The following is a 16103-nucleotide window of genomic DNA, read 5'->3' as shown; positions in this document are numbered from 1 at the left end:
CAGGTAGTCATCACTGTTTATACTATCATCCTTACACCATATTCAATATCAGCGAAAAAACTAACAAGTAAATAACGTTCAACTGTACAAATATTATTTTAAAACTGCACTATCATTTAAATGTATCTTAAAAATAGTACAAATGTCTTTAAAAATCAAGGGAAGGTGGCTGCAATACCTAAGTCATAATACAGTCTTTCTGGACTTGCTATAGATAAAAATAAGGTTACACTTCTAGCCCATTGAGTCATAAATTAATAATAATAATAATAATAATAATAATAATAGTATTCATTTATTAGGTTGTATGCCTCTGCAAACCAGTCAAGTTGCACTTGCCTGTGAAAACATGGATGCTTCACACACATTTTCCCCCCAGGAAGCACAGAAGATTCATGCAATCAGCACAGTTCCAAGGTGGGCACCCAAAATAAGAATCACCAGTTCAGTATTAGACCAAATGTTTCCCCTCCTGCTCCTAAGATATGATATTGAGTAATGGCCAGAAAAGTGTTTTATGCAGAATATTACGATGTCACAGTAAAGTTGACTTTTGACCTTTTGGACACAACATGTCATCACTTCATCATTTCATCCTATTAGACATTTGTGTAAAAAGTTGTCATAATTGGTGTGAGAATTCTTGAATTATGGCCAAAAACGTGTTTTGTGAGGTCACAGTGACTTTGACCTAATCTGATCTAATCAGTTCATTATTGGGTCCGAGTGAACGTTTGTGCCAAATTTGAAGAAATGATCTCAAGGTGTTCTAGAGATATTGCTTTTACGAGAATGAGATGATTGCAAAGTCACATTGATCTTGACCTTTGACCAAGCAGCAACCACCAAGGCTGGAGAATGAAGCCAATGCGGGAGTGCCAAAAACTGCAGTTAAAATGACAACTGGACAGGGAGCGAATTTTTTTTTTTATAACTCACCCATTTACATTATATTGAAGCCCAATGTTATGTATCTTTAAGGACGGGACAGCTTGAATGACAGGGTTACTGTGCGATGTTGCACTCTATGAGTCAGATCCACCCCTCGCTCCTCCACAGTTCTACCCTCTGATCCAAATAAAGTCACTTCTGGCTCTAAAAAAAAAAACACGATGGGGATGCCGAACTTGACGCTTCAAAACAGCAGTCCACAAACCACAGTGACCTTGCCCTTTAACCTATGACCACCTTATCACTAAGTCCAAGTAGACGTTTGTGCCAAATTTGAAGACATTCCCTCAAGGCGTTCTTGAGATACCATGTTCACAAGAATGGGACAAGATGGACAACCCAGCATGTGAAATGCTGACACTTAAATTGGTGACAAATTACCAAACGGGACAAACATACAATGAAACTGTAATGACAGCGAACATGACAATGGTGTTGCATTTAATATAAAAATCTTACTTTATTTGTATTTTTAACACACTTTACAGTACCGAACAGTGAAATAAAAGAAAAATATACTGATATACTATAATATTGTTTTATATATAGATGTTTGCTTATTAAATGCATTTATTCACAAAATGACACCTCAGCTCTGTTAAGAGGAAAAACTTTCATAAAAATAATATAATAAAAAATAACTTGGACACATTTTACACATTACAGCAAGATCATTTACAAATATTACAATCATTTCATGTTGTTTTTTTCCTCTTGAATAATCTTTCTTACTTGTGAACAAACACATGAATTAAAGCCCAGAGTATTATTCACAGAGGGAGTCAGTCTGCGACAAAATAACCTGACAGCAACCAGCTAGTTAGGCCACCACTGGACGGACATTTAGGCTATCAGGCTAGTGATTAAAGTTACTAAGAAATAGAGGTGGTGATAGGACTATAAATGGCCACGTTTGATAAGGACACATTTATTTCCTTTGATCGTGTCACATCCAATGTGACATCATCAGCCTACATTTGACTTTTCGGTCAAATTACTTCAATCTCACATGGACTATTAATAGAGAATGACTTCTTTGTTTGATTATGCCTCTAGAAAAGGGGTTAACATTGACGACTGCACGATGACGGTTTGTGATTTGGCCCAATGGAATTTAATCAACAGGTGACCGCCAATGACCAAACCACCAGCACAGATTGTACACTACCTGAAACCCACTGTCTGCCCCGAAACCTGACGAAATAAAGTGCTGGTACAAATTTGATTTTTTAACAATAAATGTGGACAATTAAAAAACATGTTAGTACAAGTGAGCGAAAACATAACCAGAGAATGAAAAAGGTGAGGATATGGCCTGCAGTGCTTTAGTGGTTCACTTAACAACCTTAAGTGGTTATTCGTCAATCATTATGACTTGGATAAATTTATAATTTACAATCCAATATTACATTATATACAAGAATGGTAATGCTTATAGCTATATCATCAACACGTGATTCATTTTCCAGACCATCCACCAGAATGATATAAAAATAAACTGTACACAAACTGTTCAAAGAAAACACTTCCCATGGTTTTCTTTTCATCATTTAAAAAGAATGGCAGCAATCAATCAATTGAATAATTTCCTTAATAAGAAACAATTGCTACAGTATCGTGTTTGTATGGCAATTAAATATTAATGTTTTTATAGCTTATGACATAACAAGAAGCCACAAAAACAAAGCAACATCTTTAAAGTAAAAGGCCGATGCATATGGGAATCTTTTTATGTAAGTAACTGCAATAGTAATCCTGGATTCCCATCGACAATATGAAAGCCTGTGTGGTGGCCCGGCAGCTCTGCTCCATGGTGCGACGGAGCAGGTCAAACACACAGGCTTCTGTTGCACCAAGCTGTGGTGTCTTCAGATAAGCTCAGTTACTGACCTGCAGAAACTTGTTCTTACCCTTCAAAAGAACCACACTCATGTTCTTTTATTATAATTATTATTATTATTATTATTATTATTTTTTACCCTGTGAAAAACAAACACCTAAACAAACTGTGACCTATTTAAGCTGTGCTGATTGAATCCTTAACACCATTCAACAACATGTGGCGATGCCAGTGAGGGAACAATGACACATATGACAACATTTTCAGCATCCTGCCCTCTCTTTTCTGTTACTCACTCGCTTACTCATGACCACACAATTAGCCAAAACAAACACAAACAAACACATGCACGCGTCAACTCCATCATGACAACAAATCAATATCTGGTCCGATTCAAACAAAGGACACCCTTATTCATTCTCACCGCCCACACAATCTTAACTCCCATTTCTCATTCCTCCTGCATGCCCCCAGGTGTCTATGAGATAGTCATTTTACCCTCCTGATTAAAAAAACATTCTTTATGTTGGTCCGAGCACAGCAACAACATAACAGCTCATTGGCAGCAAAGTTTCCCTTTCCCCTCCGAATGCAATGCTGGATACATTGTGTAAAGACACACTGATACTCACAGAAATAAGCATACAGACGTGATATAAATATACTAGGATATCTATTATATATCTTATAAATCTACATACTGGCAGGTATGTATCCTGCATCAGACATTAAGGCAAAAAAGCATCAAACATAACAAGGATGATTAGGGACTGCCAGACCACCTTTTGGCCAAGTCACGCTTCTTTCCCCTGACATCTGCCTCCCTGATTTTCTTATTCATCCGTGTTCCTTTAAATCACTTCACTCACTGAAGCTTCTCATCCTTTACTTTGGTGAGAATCATTTGTGTATGAGGAGACGTAACCACACAGTGCAAGTGGGTGTGAGATGGCGAGTGGAAATTTGTTCTGCTGATGAAATAATTCTGTATCCCTTCAACGTATTTAGCAACTGTTAAATAGAAAATAGGCAAAACTTATGCTTCAAAGCATCACATGGCTTATTCTCAGAAAGTTTAAAAAAAGCATTCTAATAAGAAAAAACCATAAGCTGGAAAGAGTCCACTGGCGGTTGTGGTGGTGGTGGTTGTGATTGCTCTGCATCTAGAGTTCTGAGTTATTATATTACCAGAAGAGCAACAAAAGGAAGACTTACAGCTCAAAAACATATCACCACAGAAACTGTACGTGTGAGATACACACCACAATACCATGAACAGTAAAGAGAGATCTTCAACAAGAGACAATCAAAAAATGATAACAAAATCAGACACTCCTGTCCCACAATGCATTGCTTCACGACAGCTCCATTCAGGAAGCTGGTGTTTCAGAAAGGCACAGAGCCATCTTGCACCAGTAGCACTCTCCTCGTAAAGGGAAATGGGGTATGGGACCTGGCGGCCCCTTCGTCGCAGCATCTTCTTTTTCCTTCCGGGAACCTTCCTCTCTCCTCCTCCAACTCTGTGGATGTTCTTATTTTTCTTTCCGACAGAAATGGAAAAAAAAAAGTCACTCGGATGTGTAGCTTTTCTGAGGAGAACAGTTTCTGTTGAGGTTCTAACGAACATGAATTACTAATACTGACTGACTAGTTAATACTCCATTAAGAGATGGCTTTTTCCAAAGAGATTCATTACTGATCAGTGTCCCTCATGTAAATGCACACATACAAACATACAGTCAAGTGTGCGTGTTTGCAAGAAAGGAGGGGGGGTTCGCTCCAATTTTACTGCATGGCTGGCGCATGCACGTACACACACTGAATTGGTGTATTCTACGACTTGCTCCTACAATGTGTGTCACTTTATGTGCGTTTGTGTGTGTGCATTCCAGTCCCAGAGTGCTACGCTGTCTTCAGTTGCCCGTCGTTAATGCTCTCCTTAATTCCTCTCAGTCTAAAGTTCGTTGTGAAATCAGTCGGAGGACTTGTGACCACTCCAAATCTACAGTTGCTGTGTAATTACCTTCTCTGTAAGCGATTTTAATTTATTCCCTTTTTGAAAAATATATTTAAAGGTCTGTATTGTCATTGCAGTCTTATTTGTTCTTGGTTTGGCCATTGAAAGGATGAACAAGATAATGTGTGCAAGTGAGGAGTGAGATACAGGAGCGGAACTCATGTATCTTCAGCTTGTGAAGAAGAATCCTCCTCTTCCTCTACAGGACTTGTGTCAGAAAGTCTCTCCTTTTCGGATCTCACCTCCAAGTGAGCTTTCAGCTCCTCCTCCACCTCCTCCTCCTCCATTGCCACCTCGTCCTCCTCCTCTATTATGTCCTCGTTTTCCTCCTCTGCCATTATATCTTCCTCTTTTTTACCCTCCTCCTCCTCCTCCTCCTCCTCCCCCTGACTACAGTCCCTTGCCACATGATTTGGCGTAGGCTTGTCTCCCTCATCTCCCTCCTCTGCCTGAGAGCTGTCTTCAAGGGTGAGCTCAAACTGAAACTTGTCAATGCAGGCGTTGAGTTCCTTATCCTGACACACGGGAGGTGGCGAGGGGCTTTGTGGGATAGTGCTCTGATACCAGTCCCTGTTGTCCTCCAGAGTGTCCAAGATGTCCTGGGCATCAGGGTGCACAAGGTCGCCCCATGTCTCCCACAGTGGGTGAACAATGTAGTCGATAAAGCCCACCTGCACCCAGAAAAAAAAAGAGTATGACTGACATCATATAAATCACAGTGGTGTCACTTCACTCCCTACGAATCAGCATTAAAAATGCAAGAGGACCACTGCTGTGATCAGAGATGACAGGTCGCTCTCTGCACTGTGGTTATCACCACGCCTACAGCATTAACACTTATCCAGTTGTGCACAGAATCATATTCACACGTGTGTGTGTATTCCAGAGCCGATCATTTACCTGGCTTTTTTCCACGGATGCAGTGTGTTTGTCGCACATGGGGCTGATCTCCATCCCTCGCTCTCTCTCCTTATCTCCCTGCCTGAAGAACTCCTCCATGATTCTCTCCGTCCATTGTCGATACACAGCCAGGGGTTTTGTTGGATTGCTCAGGTCGGCACAGTGCACCATGTTCCTCAACACCTGCACAAATACACGGTCACACGTAACACACTATATTGGTTATATGCAAAGTTATTAAGACGGAATTCAGAATGCATGGAGGTCATCTGCCTTAAACCCATTGAAACCTGACGTTACATTACTTTTCTTGTGCTGCTTTCAGACGCCTTTCTCAAATTTATAAACTTTTGAACTCCGATCCGAGCAAATGGCGATTTCTGTCAAAAGCATTGGGAAAAAGGCAATGAGCAACTTGGCGAGAAATGTCCCACAAATTATAAATTAATAGATTTAGAAAATTATTTTAAAAAATAGGGAAAAACTATATTTATAATCATTATTACATATTTAAAATTATGGTAAAGATAAAAATAAAAAAAATAAAAAATAAAAAAGACAAATAAAATAATAAATAAAATAAAATAAAAAAATATATAAAATAAATAATAATTAAAAAAAAATATATGGTAAAGAATTGTTATAATTTTTAAGAACTTTTTTTCCCAAGTCATTTCCTTGTTTGTTTGTTTCTTGTTTATAGTAAATTACTTTTTATTTTATTTTATTTTTTACTAATTTCTTGCAATATTTTGGGTCACTTCTTCTTTCGTTGCCTTCTTCCTGAGTTTTTGAAAAAAATAAAGCCAACTTGCTCAGGTTTCAAAGGATTAAAGGAACACTTCACCTGCAAAATGATCATGTGTATATAAATAACTTGCCACCTGTTACCTTGAATTTGGCATGTCTCTGGTAAACACAGCATTTAAAAAAGGCAAATATTCTTTATGACTAAAGTAATCAGGGTCCACATTGAACAACAGCAAAAAGTCTCATTTATCCAGTCATATGCTCAGTACTCCCAAACAGATGTATTTTTTCTGTTACCCGGGAACATGGCGGATGAAAATAAATGCTTGATGTTAAGACATTTTTTTATTAATTCGCATATTGCGTATTAATTTTTTGCTTGCATGTAATTTGTTATATGGTATTAGGTTGCAACTGTTAGTTGTTGTTCACGTAGAGTGAGCTAGATTATTTAGAAAAGTTGTTTATGAGCACAGTGGTGCAGTGGTTAGCATTGTCGCCTCACAGCAAGAGAGTTCCTGGCTCGAACCCAGGGTGGGGGGCTCAAAACCATCTGTACGGAGTTTGCATGCTCTCCCTGTTTCAGTGTGGGTTTTCTCCAGGTACGTTGGTTTCCTCCCACAATCCAAAGACACACAGGTTAGGTTAACTGGGGACTCTAAATTCAGCATGAATGGTTGTCTCTATGTGTCAGTCCTGTGATAGTCTGGTGACCTGTCCAGGGTGTACTCCACCTCTCGCTCAATGTCAGCTGGGACAGGCTCCAGCCCCCCGCCACCCCTAACAGGATAAGCGGCTATGGAAAATGAATTAATGAATGTTTATTAGCATGAACACTGGTAAAAGGTCAGGTAGAGCAATATTTTAAATTTGAGGGGATGCACTGGTGCAGCAACAAGTTTGGGACAAAATTACTTTGTAATATGAAGCTTCAAACTGTTTCAGCAAAATGAGATAGCAACATGAATCTTCACTGGGATGTTAAATGCTCTAAGCAATGAAATACAAAACATCTTCATTGTAGCATCCTTTTTTTCCATATCACAACTTACAAGCTCATGAACACACCACAGTTGGCAGAACAACTTCCCATCTCAGAGATGCGACTATCTAATGAGCTTGTGAATGCAGCAACAGTTCCTACAGGGATTTCAATCAAATCCTTTGCATTTGATTAGACCGTTTAAAAGTGGGCAGGTGAGCACAATACAGAGCTACAGCTAAGTCAGCTGCTGAGCGGACTGACCACGCACGCCTCCCTCGAAGTTAAGTCAGGAGGAGGACGACGAGGGAGAGCTGAATGAATAAGACCTCCAACACATTGTTTTGGAAATGAAAACAAAGGTTTTGCTAACTGATATACAAACACACATATCTTCCTATCTCTCTTGTCATTGCTCTGTTAGCTACTACAACCCACAAGCACTGAAGTGCGGTCTTTATGACTAGTGTGGCTAACTAGTTGTCCAAAGTCTCATTTGATTGGATGAACTTTTGTAAACACACCTGAAAAGAAAAGACAGGGATCGTCTGATGCTGACTTTTTGACATATATTTGTCATATAATAAGAGATAAATGATCAATTAACACAGGGACACAGGATAAAAACAGGGAAAATGAATTTTGTTTTATGGGGACTTCAACTTTGTTCTCTCCTTTGCCTGCAAAAAGGTGCAGAAACTTATTTTCAGGTGGTGTTAGCAACCACATCTGGCTGTGTACTTTGAAGTTACCTAATTTCTCCAATGCTAATGACGAACTCATCACGTATGTACAGTCAACAACTACAGACTAGTGTTGTTTTTTTTAATTCCTTTCCAAAACTCTTGAATCAGACATTTCCCATAAAAACACTTGTTGGACCTCAATCATTCAGGATTCAAACTGGCATACTGAACCAACGCTGCACCCCTTCCTGTCTTTACGTCTCTGGGCATGTTACCTTCCCATGGTCGTCTTCATGAACCTCTGATTCAAATTTTTGACACTCAGGTCAAATATATTTCTACATGCCTGGCTGACATCATCCAGTCCATCAAACACAGTTTAGATAATACTGAGCAGCTCTTGCTTTCAGCAAAATATTACCCCACGCAACATCTCTCTGTCTTCATTGACAAAACAAAGTGACACCTACTTCATCCATCAAGTACTTAAAGGCACGATGAGTAGGATTTGTCAGTTGTGATTTGTAAACACAACATTTAATGTTTGCCCATCCTCCCTGGCTCAACAGCTCCTCTTGGATGCATGCTTATGATGTGGTACCTGGTCGCTACGTTTTTAAAGAGTCCTGACCTTACACCATGTGTGCATTTGTTGAGTAGGGGTCTACACACCACTGCCCAAAGGTTGACACACAGAAACGTCCAGAACACAGGAAAATAAGTGAATACAGGCAGGTGCAGGGTCTCTGCAGATGGAGACACCGCCACACACTAAATAAAAGATGTTTGAGAGGGATTATGAGTCTATACATTCTGCCTTTAAGCAAAGTCTTTGATTACCAAATCCTCTAGATGTGGATCAGCAGCACATCCTGTGGCTCTACCTCCTGCTATGTGTTGCCTTAACTATCTATTAATGTTACCAGCAGTGGTCATGGGTTGGAGAAAATACAAAAAAAGCCCAGACAGACAAGTTCTTGTGGTGTCCATGTACACAGTCGTCTGACTCACTGGATGTAGACTGTGGGTATGCACATGCCAATGGGCAGCAATTTCAGCCAGCATTCTCCTCCCCATCCGCTACATTCATGCTACTGTTTTGCAAGGGCATAGTCGCTGCATCCTGAGCTTAGCACCACCCAAGAAGCTTGTGACTGCTTTAGAGAAATACAAACAACCCAGAGCATTTCCCTCCTATACCAAAATCATGACACAGTGCTGTGGAGATAGGTCTGGCTACATGAGACTATGTACCCAGTGTTGCCACTACGTGCCATGACATTCTGAGGAGGTGCATGTAAGTTATCTCCCATATCTCCCACGTACGAGCCGCGTCCTGCAAGGGTGCAATATTTTGATGCAGGAGTATCAACTAGTCTTCATCTGAGTTGGTGTTCTGTCCAGCCACCTACACTGTGCTGTAAGCTCCACTTCAACTCTAGCCAAAGCAGTGTTTACATCTTGCCGAGCCTTCATCTTAAACACAACCCCCTTTTTTTAACAGTCTAACAAGCAAATTCACAAAGAACGCACTGTGGCCGCTGATAGCACCATGAATTATGCAATACTTGCCACCGCTATCTGCCTGTCTCAAGGCTCACTTCAGAAAAGATGTGACGCCGCTGATAGAACAGCACAAACACATGCCCATAAAGTATTGCATCCTTTTGCGTCTGATTACAATTCAGACTGAGCTTAAGGTCCTGGCTAACAAAGTGCAGAGACATTCCTCAAAACTTCAAGCAAGGAATTTAAACATAGCAGAGAGAAAGCAGTTAGGATTTATTAATATTCCAGTCTGTCAGTTAGTCAGTCAGTTACCACCAGCTTTCTAAAGATGCTCATAATTTCAGTGTAACTTCGTGCCTGTTAGCACTGATCTTTGTGAATCAGACTGTTAATACAATGAGGCTCATTTGCATTGAATGGAGCAAATTTTTGGCCAAATCTGTGCATATTTCCTCATTGAAATATGTGCAACGAGCACAGGAACAAGACGCTATTTACTTGGCATCACTGTTAGGGATACATTTCACCCTTTGCAAGTGCTTTGAGAATTACACATTTCTTTTTGTCTTGTTTGTGCAGGTTTAGCAGCTGCAAAAGCCGTGCAGTCCTTTTGTGAATTCACCCTTGAATTTATTTATTGGATACATCAGATCCATGCTTCAGTAATGCTCAGTTCTTTTGTGACAGACTCAGAATCAGAACATCTGCTAAATGGCTCAGCTGCTGATTGAAGTTTCTTGTAAATGAAGTGAAAGATCTCACCTGTATCCGATCAGTGTAATGGTCGAGCAGCAGTACTCCAGAACTTGTCACTTTCTTGGTTTCCACCATAGTCTTGAGGTCTGCCAGCAAACTCATGTGTTTCGACATATCTGTTGCCAAAACCTGGGAAGAAACATGAGAGGAGTTCATTAGAGAAGAAAAAACTAGAGAGATGGAGAACAGAAAGGTGGTGCTGTAGGAGACAAGGAATATCTTCAGAATCAGAGTGCCATCAACACTCACCATATCAATTACAAGTTTCCTCAGGCTCTGTCTCTGCCTCTTGCTGAGGTTCTGGAAGATGTCACAGTTGTCCTCGTGAAGCAGCTTGAAGCCCACAGCTAGGTGATGGTTCTCAAGCACAGACTCATCATTGTACATCAGGGCTAGCTCTGAGTCTGAGGGAAGCACCATACAACACATACAGAGTGAGTCAAAAACACATACAGTGATTTGCATCACCCCATCAACACATCAGCTCATCACCATTTTAGAATCAGACTGTGGTGGCAGTGTTCTAAAATATACAACCACTCAGTTGATGTTAGGAAGAGGCAGAGTTCAAATCAAGCTTTAGAGTCAAATATCTACATTTAGAACAACTGAAAGCACAATTTACACTAAACAGATCAATGTGCTTAAAAAATAGAACCACAAGCAAAAAGGGTGCTTTTTAACTGAAACTGAGGATGACTGCAGCACCAAGGGCAAAAAAGGCCCATTTCCACCAAATACTTTCAGTATGGTACCTTTGGAACCAAAAGAGACATGGTACTTAGACCCTAGGTCCGTTCAGCATTTCCACTGCAAACAGTACTCTTAAATGTGGTCAGGGTTGTTGTCACTCACTGCTCTGTCCATCACTCACTGTATTTCCTTATTACAGGTGACACAGATGGAAGTCTGCACCTCGTTTATCGTACGCACAACAAACCTGCACGCCGACATTTTCTGAATAAAATAAAACAGGTTGAGGTGAGAGTCTCTCTCCATGGGATATTTAAAAATAGCAGGTTTGTGCATTTAGATTTTCTGAGGCAAGCTCAGGGGTTTACTGTTGCCGGAGCCCACAGGAACACAGGCTTTACAAAAAGGTAGCGACCAAGTGCCAGACTATAACCAACAGGCACCCAGGAGACACAGCGCAAAAAAAAGAGGTGAAACAAACTCTGGTGCAGTTCGTTTGTGGTGAGAACGTGTTCCGACCTCGATCTTAACCAACTGCAGTCACATGACACATTGTTTGGGTTAAACACGAGCATATTACAGTTCTGGAGGATTATTAATGTGCACCTCCTCCTGTACTGCCTTAATATGCACATTCAGCACATCCAATGCATCAAAACAGTTGGAGCCGCGCCTCGTTTTCAAACTGTATGGTTTGACTAAAATGAACAATGACAGCAATATAGTCCACGATGACCAGCGCTAAAATCAACCTGCGTAGTTGTCCCTCCATTGTGACATTAGGAAGTGGTGCATTTATCTTGGACTCTTCTTCAACGTTTTGTTCACTTCCTGGATTTTTCCCACATGGAAATTCTGACCAATCAAGAGCAGCTTTCTCACCCAGACATTTTATCTGGTCCGCTTGTAAATGCTGCCGTGAGAACACGAACCAACTCTAGGCAATTATGTGATTGTGTAACAAAATTAGTCCCTGATTCAGACCAAAGCAAGACAACTCTAGGTCTGAAAGCACTCTAACATGTTTGCAAACAGAAAGTGACAATCCTGCATAGTATACCTTTAAAATAACCACATAGACCAAGTTTAGAGCCTCTAAATGTCAATACTTAAAATTCTTCAAGTCAAAATACTTCATGTACACACATCTCAGTTCATAATGGTCTGTAGAGCACTGTCGCCTAAAATTAATTTTCCAGTGCTGTGCAGCATTGTGATTAGTTATAATGTGATTACGAGGATGGAAGCATTTTATTATGAGGCAAAGGAAACATAAAACTGCCCTAATGTACATTAACACTGTCATGATAGATACTTGAAATCAGAGTTTAAAAATAACAATTAAGACAAACCTTTTCTGGGGAGAAAGACAATGAATGACAGGCATTATCAGAATAGCTGACCCAGAAAAGTGGCCTCATCTGATTCTTACATAGTGGATCTTAGCTACCTGCCTCATGGTCGTTCTGAAATCAGAAACTTTTAGTTGGGAAAACATGAGACCTGTCATCATTATACTGGGTCTTTTATAGCTTTCGTCCTTTTGTTGTGCAGGTGTACTCAAGCCTGAACCATTTAGATTTTTACACAAAAGCAGCTTTTTGTTTGTTCTTGCCATCATGATGTCCTTTGTTTTTTCCCATCCTACATTTCTTTTCATATTTCACATGTTTGTTTGTGTCTTAATCTCACTTCAACTCACTTGTGTTTATGAGGAATTGGTTGGACACTCCAGGATGGTCCACATCGTGGATGGCAGCAGCAAATAACGCAGCTAGTATCTCTAAATCAGTGAACACAGCCTGTGAAATTTAAGAGAAAAAGGGGGTAACAGTTAGTCAAACTGCTGTTTGCAATGTGCCTTTGACCACTGTATTCTTTGTACAGGGCCTGGTACACACAACGAAATGATTTGGCGCAGTAATTGTAGCATTAACCAAAAAAATAATACTCTGTATATAAATCTGTAAATAAATCAAATAAACTCAGATGAATAGACCTTAAACATTTATGCAACTATAGCTCTATTATTTTAGGTATTAATTATACTGGGTTAATTCTGTGTATTTGTCAAAGTCTGTGCATGTGAAGTTGGATGTGTAGTGGCAGACGTATAGAGGTACTTACATCTAGAGCCGGTGTGGATAGCAGTACATGAGTAGACTGAGTGACATCTGCAGCGTGGAGGCTGTTGTGGTAGGCCACATTGGCATGGTAGTGGTCCTCCAGGGTCATCACATAGGTGACAAACGTATCGATGGGGATCCGAAAGGTCTTCAGTAGATCTCTTTCCTGCAGCAGAGACAGTCATAGATAAGTCACGCTACATGATACACACTATATTATCCACTGTGAGTTAAAGCGAAGTGTGTCTTTGTCTCTCACCTGGAAGATGGCAAACATTATGCAGCTGAGGGGTCGGTTATTTGAGAACTCTGCCACATGAAAGATATTAAGGCCCCACTTGTTCAAGTCGTTCAGCTCCTGAAAGCACAACAGAGAACATTAACACACATCAGTACCACAATCTATATCACACTGCCATCAAAATTCAACCATAAAGATGCACTACACTACAGTGGTGGGTTCTTTGGATTAGATTCTTTGGATTAGATTAGAATAAGGTTGTTTGAGACATGCAGCATGAAACATGTTTTATGGCTACATGACTTCGTGGTGTGGTGTTTGCCAGTAGGGAAATTGGTTTCTCCTCCACAGCAAAACATTTTTCCACAGTGAGAAAGAACAAGTGCTTGCTCTGGCTCTGATGTCATGGACCAGTGCCAGCAGTTTTCTCAATTTCTTTATTGAACCTTAGGATACAGGCCATACAGTATCAAAGGGAAAGACTATGGGTGTTTTCACAAATAGTCCTTTTCAAACAAACCGACTTCAGTTCTCTTAAAGTGCACCAAAAAGTGGACCAACAGAAAAGGGACTCGGTTCTCTTTCTGATCAGCTTCAGCTTGATATAGTTTTATTTTTACTTTGACGTGGCACTGCAGTGTGGTTAGGAAGCCCCTCGCTTTCTGATGAACTTAAAATTGGAGGAAAACCTCAGTGTGTCTGTGCTAGTCTGTCGCTGTTTGATGTATTCCACATTCCACATCTAGAGATGTGCAGTATCTTCCGTGGACCAAACTACTCCTTGTCCTGCGTCCTTGCAAGTGTTACAGGCAGACGTGGTTTTGTCGTTTTTTCAAGCGTCCCAGTGCAACAGCATGTGATCTAGAGGGCTAAGTAGAATGGCAAAGAGCAAAGCGAACCTGGAGCGCTTTGCGTTCACAAGGCACAGGTTAAGTGAACCACACTGCAGACTTGAAGCAATCCAAACTCAGGCTCGCAAGGTGGTATGAGTTCAGTTTGTTCACACATGCACAAAAAATGCTGTGTCACCGCTTTGAGTCTGTTTAGAGGGCTGAAAAGGACCAAGTGTGAAAACACCCAATGTCACACACTAAAGAATTGCATTCCTGTCAAAGACAGTTTGTACTTCCCTATATGCAGTACAGCAGGGATACGCAACATCCAGGGGTCAGTTGATAAACAAAAAATAATAATATTTATTTGATAAAATTAATAAACAAGGCAAATCCAGTTGCAGCAGCCCCGCACAGGCTAGGTGTATGCAGGGGTGTTTTTAGGTGTTTATGACATTCAGGGCTTAGCCCAGATATTTTTTACAGTCTTGTTTTGTTGCATATGCACTCTTGCACCTTAATTACATTTAAAGTAAAAAGACAAATTTCCAGTGTGAATGAATTTATTTTCATTGTGAATTAGAAAATGGTTGGTAGGCCGTGTGGCACCCTATCCAGGGCCAGATTTGGCACATGGGTTTTAAGTTGGTTATCACTGCTGTACAGCATCAAAAACACTAACAAAAAACTAAATACACAGAGCAGTACAGACAAAAGCAAAGACAAGCCAACAAAGAGAACAGTACCAAAAAGGGAGAGGCCATATCACAAATCAAAAACAAAACAATTACAAAATAATATAAATAATTAAGGAGGGATCACCCCCCATTAGATACAGCATTACATCCAAGTCTTGCACTCCCGTTAAGTAAAGCACTTAACACTTAAGCACCTACAGTATATAGTGCAATCCATGCAACCCCATAGCAAATCAGTTATGCATTAGTACATCATGTGGTTTCCTAACTGTGATCCATCAGACCCTTTAACACAAACGCTGCTCAGGGACCACTTCTTATGGGATACCTTAACCATACATTTAAACCCGTCTGTCAAATATTCCACAGATATTGTGTCACAAATAACCTTGTGCCACCCAGCTATTGTTAGAGGTTTTCAGTCTATCTATTGCAGCAATATATTTTTTCTTTCACAGACAGTAAGGACACATTTAAGTCTTTTGGAATGTACACTTTAAAGTTGTGTGCCTGGCAGCCCAAATAGACATATAAGGTCCTTTTAATGTCAAGAATTAGGCATGGTCTATCTATTCACTATGTTCTTCCAATATTGAAGTATTTACAAATCCAAACACAACGAACAAAACTCCCAGCCACAGCATTGCACTTTCTGCACTGCTCAGATTTATTGTGATCCATTTTATATCTGAGATGGGAGTAATCTGCAGCCGGTGTAGTGGTCTAAATTGAGTTTCCTTCGTCCTATTAAAAACTGAAATGTTATTTGCCGATTTCCATATCGGTAACCTAGTTGCTTCATCAGAGTCTATATTTAGCTCTTTATTCCAATCTTGGTGCGTGAATGCAGGTTTGCCTTTATCAGATTTAGAAAGTGTTCTATACCCAAACCCCAGGATGCATTTCTTCCATCTAACAGAACTATGTCCTCCAGCAGAGAAGACTGATGACAAAGGTCAGTGTGTTTTTGGTGAAGAACAAACTGGCTTTATGCATCTGAAGGTATCTAAAATATTTCTCATGTAATCAATCAATCGAAAGAAGTATTTTTGCTTCATATAAATACCCAGTAGTGACACTCCCTAGGTAGGATGGAACGTTTTGACATTGTCTTATGTGTG

The 16103-nt window shown here is 40.1% G+C and overlaps 1 protein-coding gene across 3 annotated transcripts in view; it reads right to left on the bottom strand.

Moving 5' to 3' along the window:
• Nucleotides 1–1386: 1386 nt before the first annotated feature.
• pde4a (phosphodiesterase 4A, cAMP-specific) overlaps nt 1387–16103 on the bottom strand; it is a 73007-nt gene continuing 58290 nt past the window's right edge. For all 3 annotated transcript variants that reach the window (XM_049562250.1, XM_049562251.1, XM_049562252.1), the window contains 7 exons: nt 13470–13568; nt 13212–13376; nt 12787–12886; nt 10641–10795; nt 10398–10520; nt 5709–5891; nt 1387–5479 (listed from right to left, as the gene is read on the bottom strand). In XM_049562250.1, the coding sequence (XP_049418207.1) occupies nt 4967–5479; nt 5709–5891; nt 10398–10520; nt 10641–10795; nt 12787–12886; nt 13212–13376; nt 13470–13568 (1338 nt within the window). In that variant the 3' untranslated portion in view covers nt 1387–4966. The remainder of the gene's footprint in view (nt 5480–5708; nt 5892–10397; nt 10521–10640; nt 10796–12786; nt 12887–13211; nt 13377–13469; nt 13569–16103) is intronic.

Source organism: Epinephelus fuscoguttatus, linkage group LG19, assembly GCF_011397635.1.
Source record: "Epinephelus fuscoguttatus linkage group LG19, E.fuscoguttatus.final_Chr_v1".
Lineage (NCBI taxonomy): Eukaryota > Metazoa > Chordata > Actinopteri > Perciformes > Serranidae > Epinephelus > Epinephelus fuscoguttatus.
The sequence above is the reverse complement of the archived record's forward strand: the minus strand, read 5'-3'. Positions and strand labels throughout refer to the sequence as shown.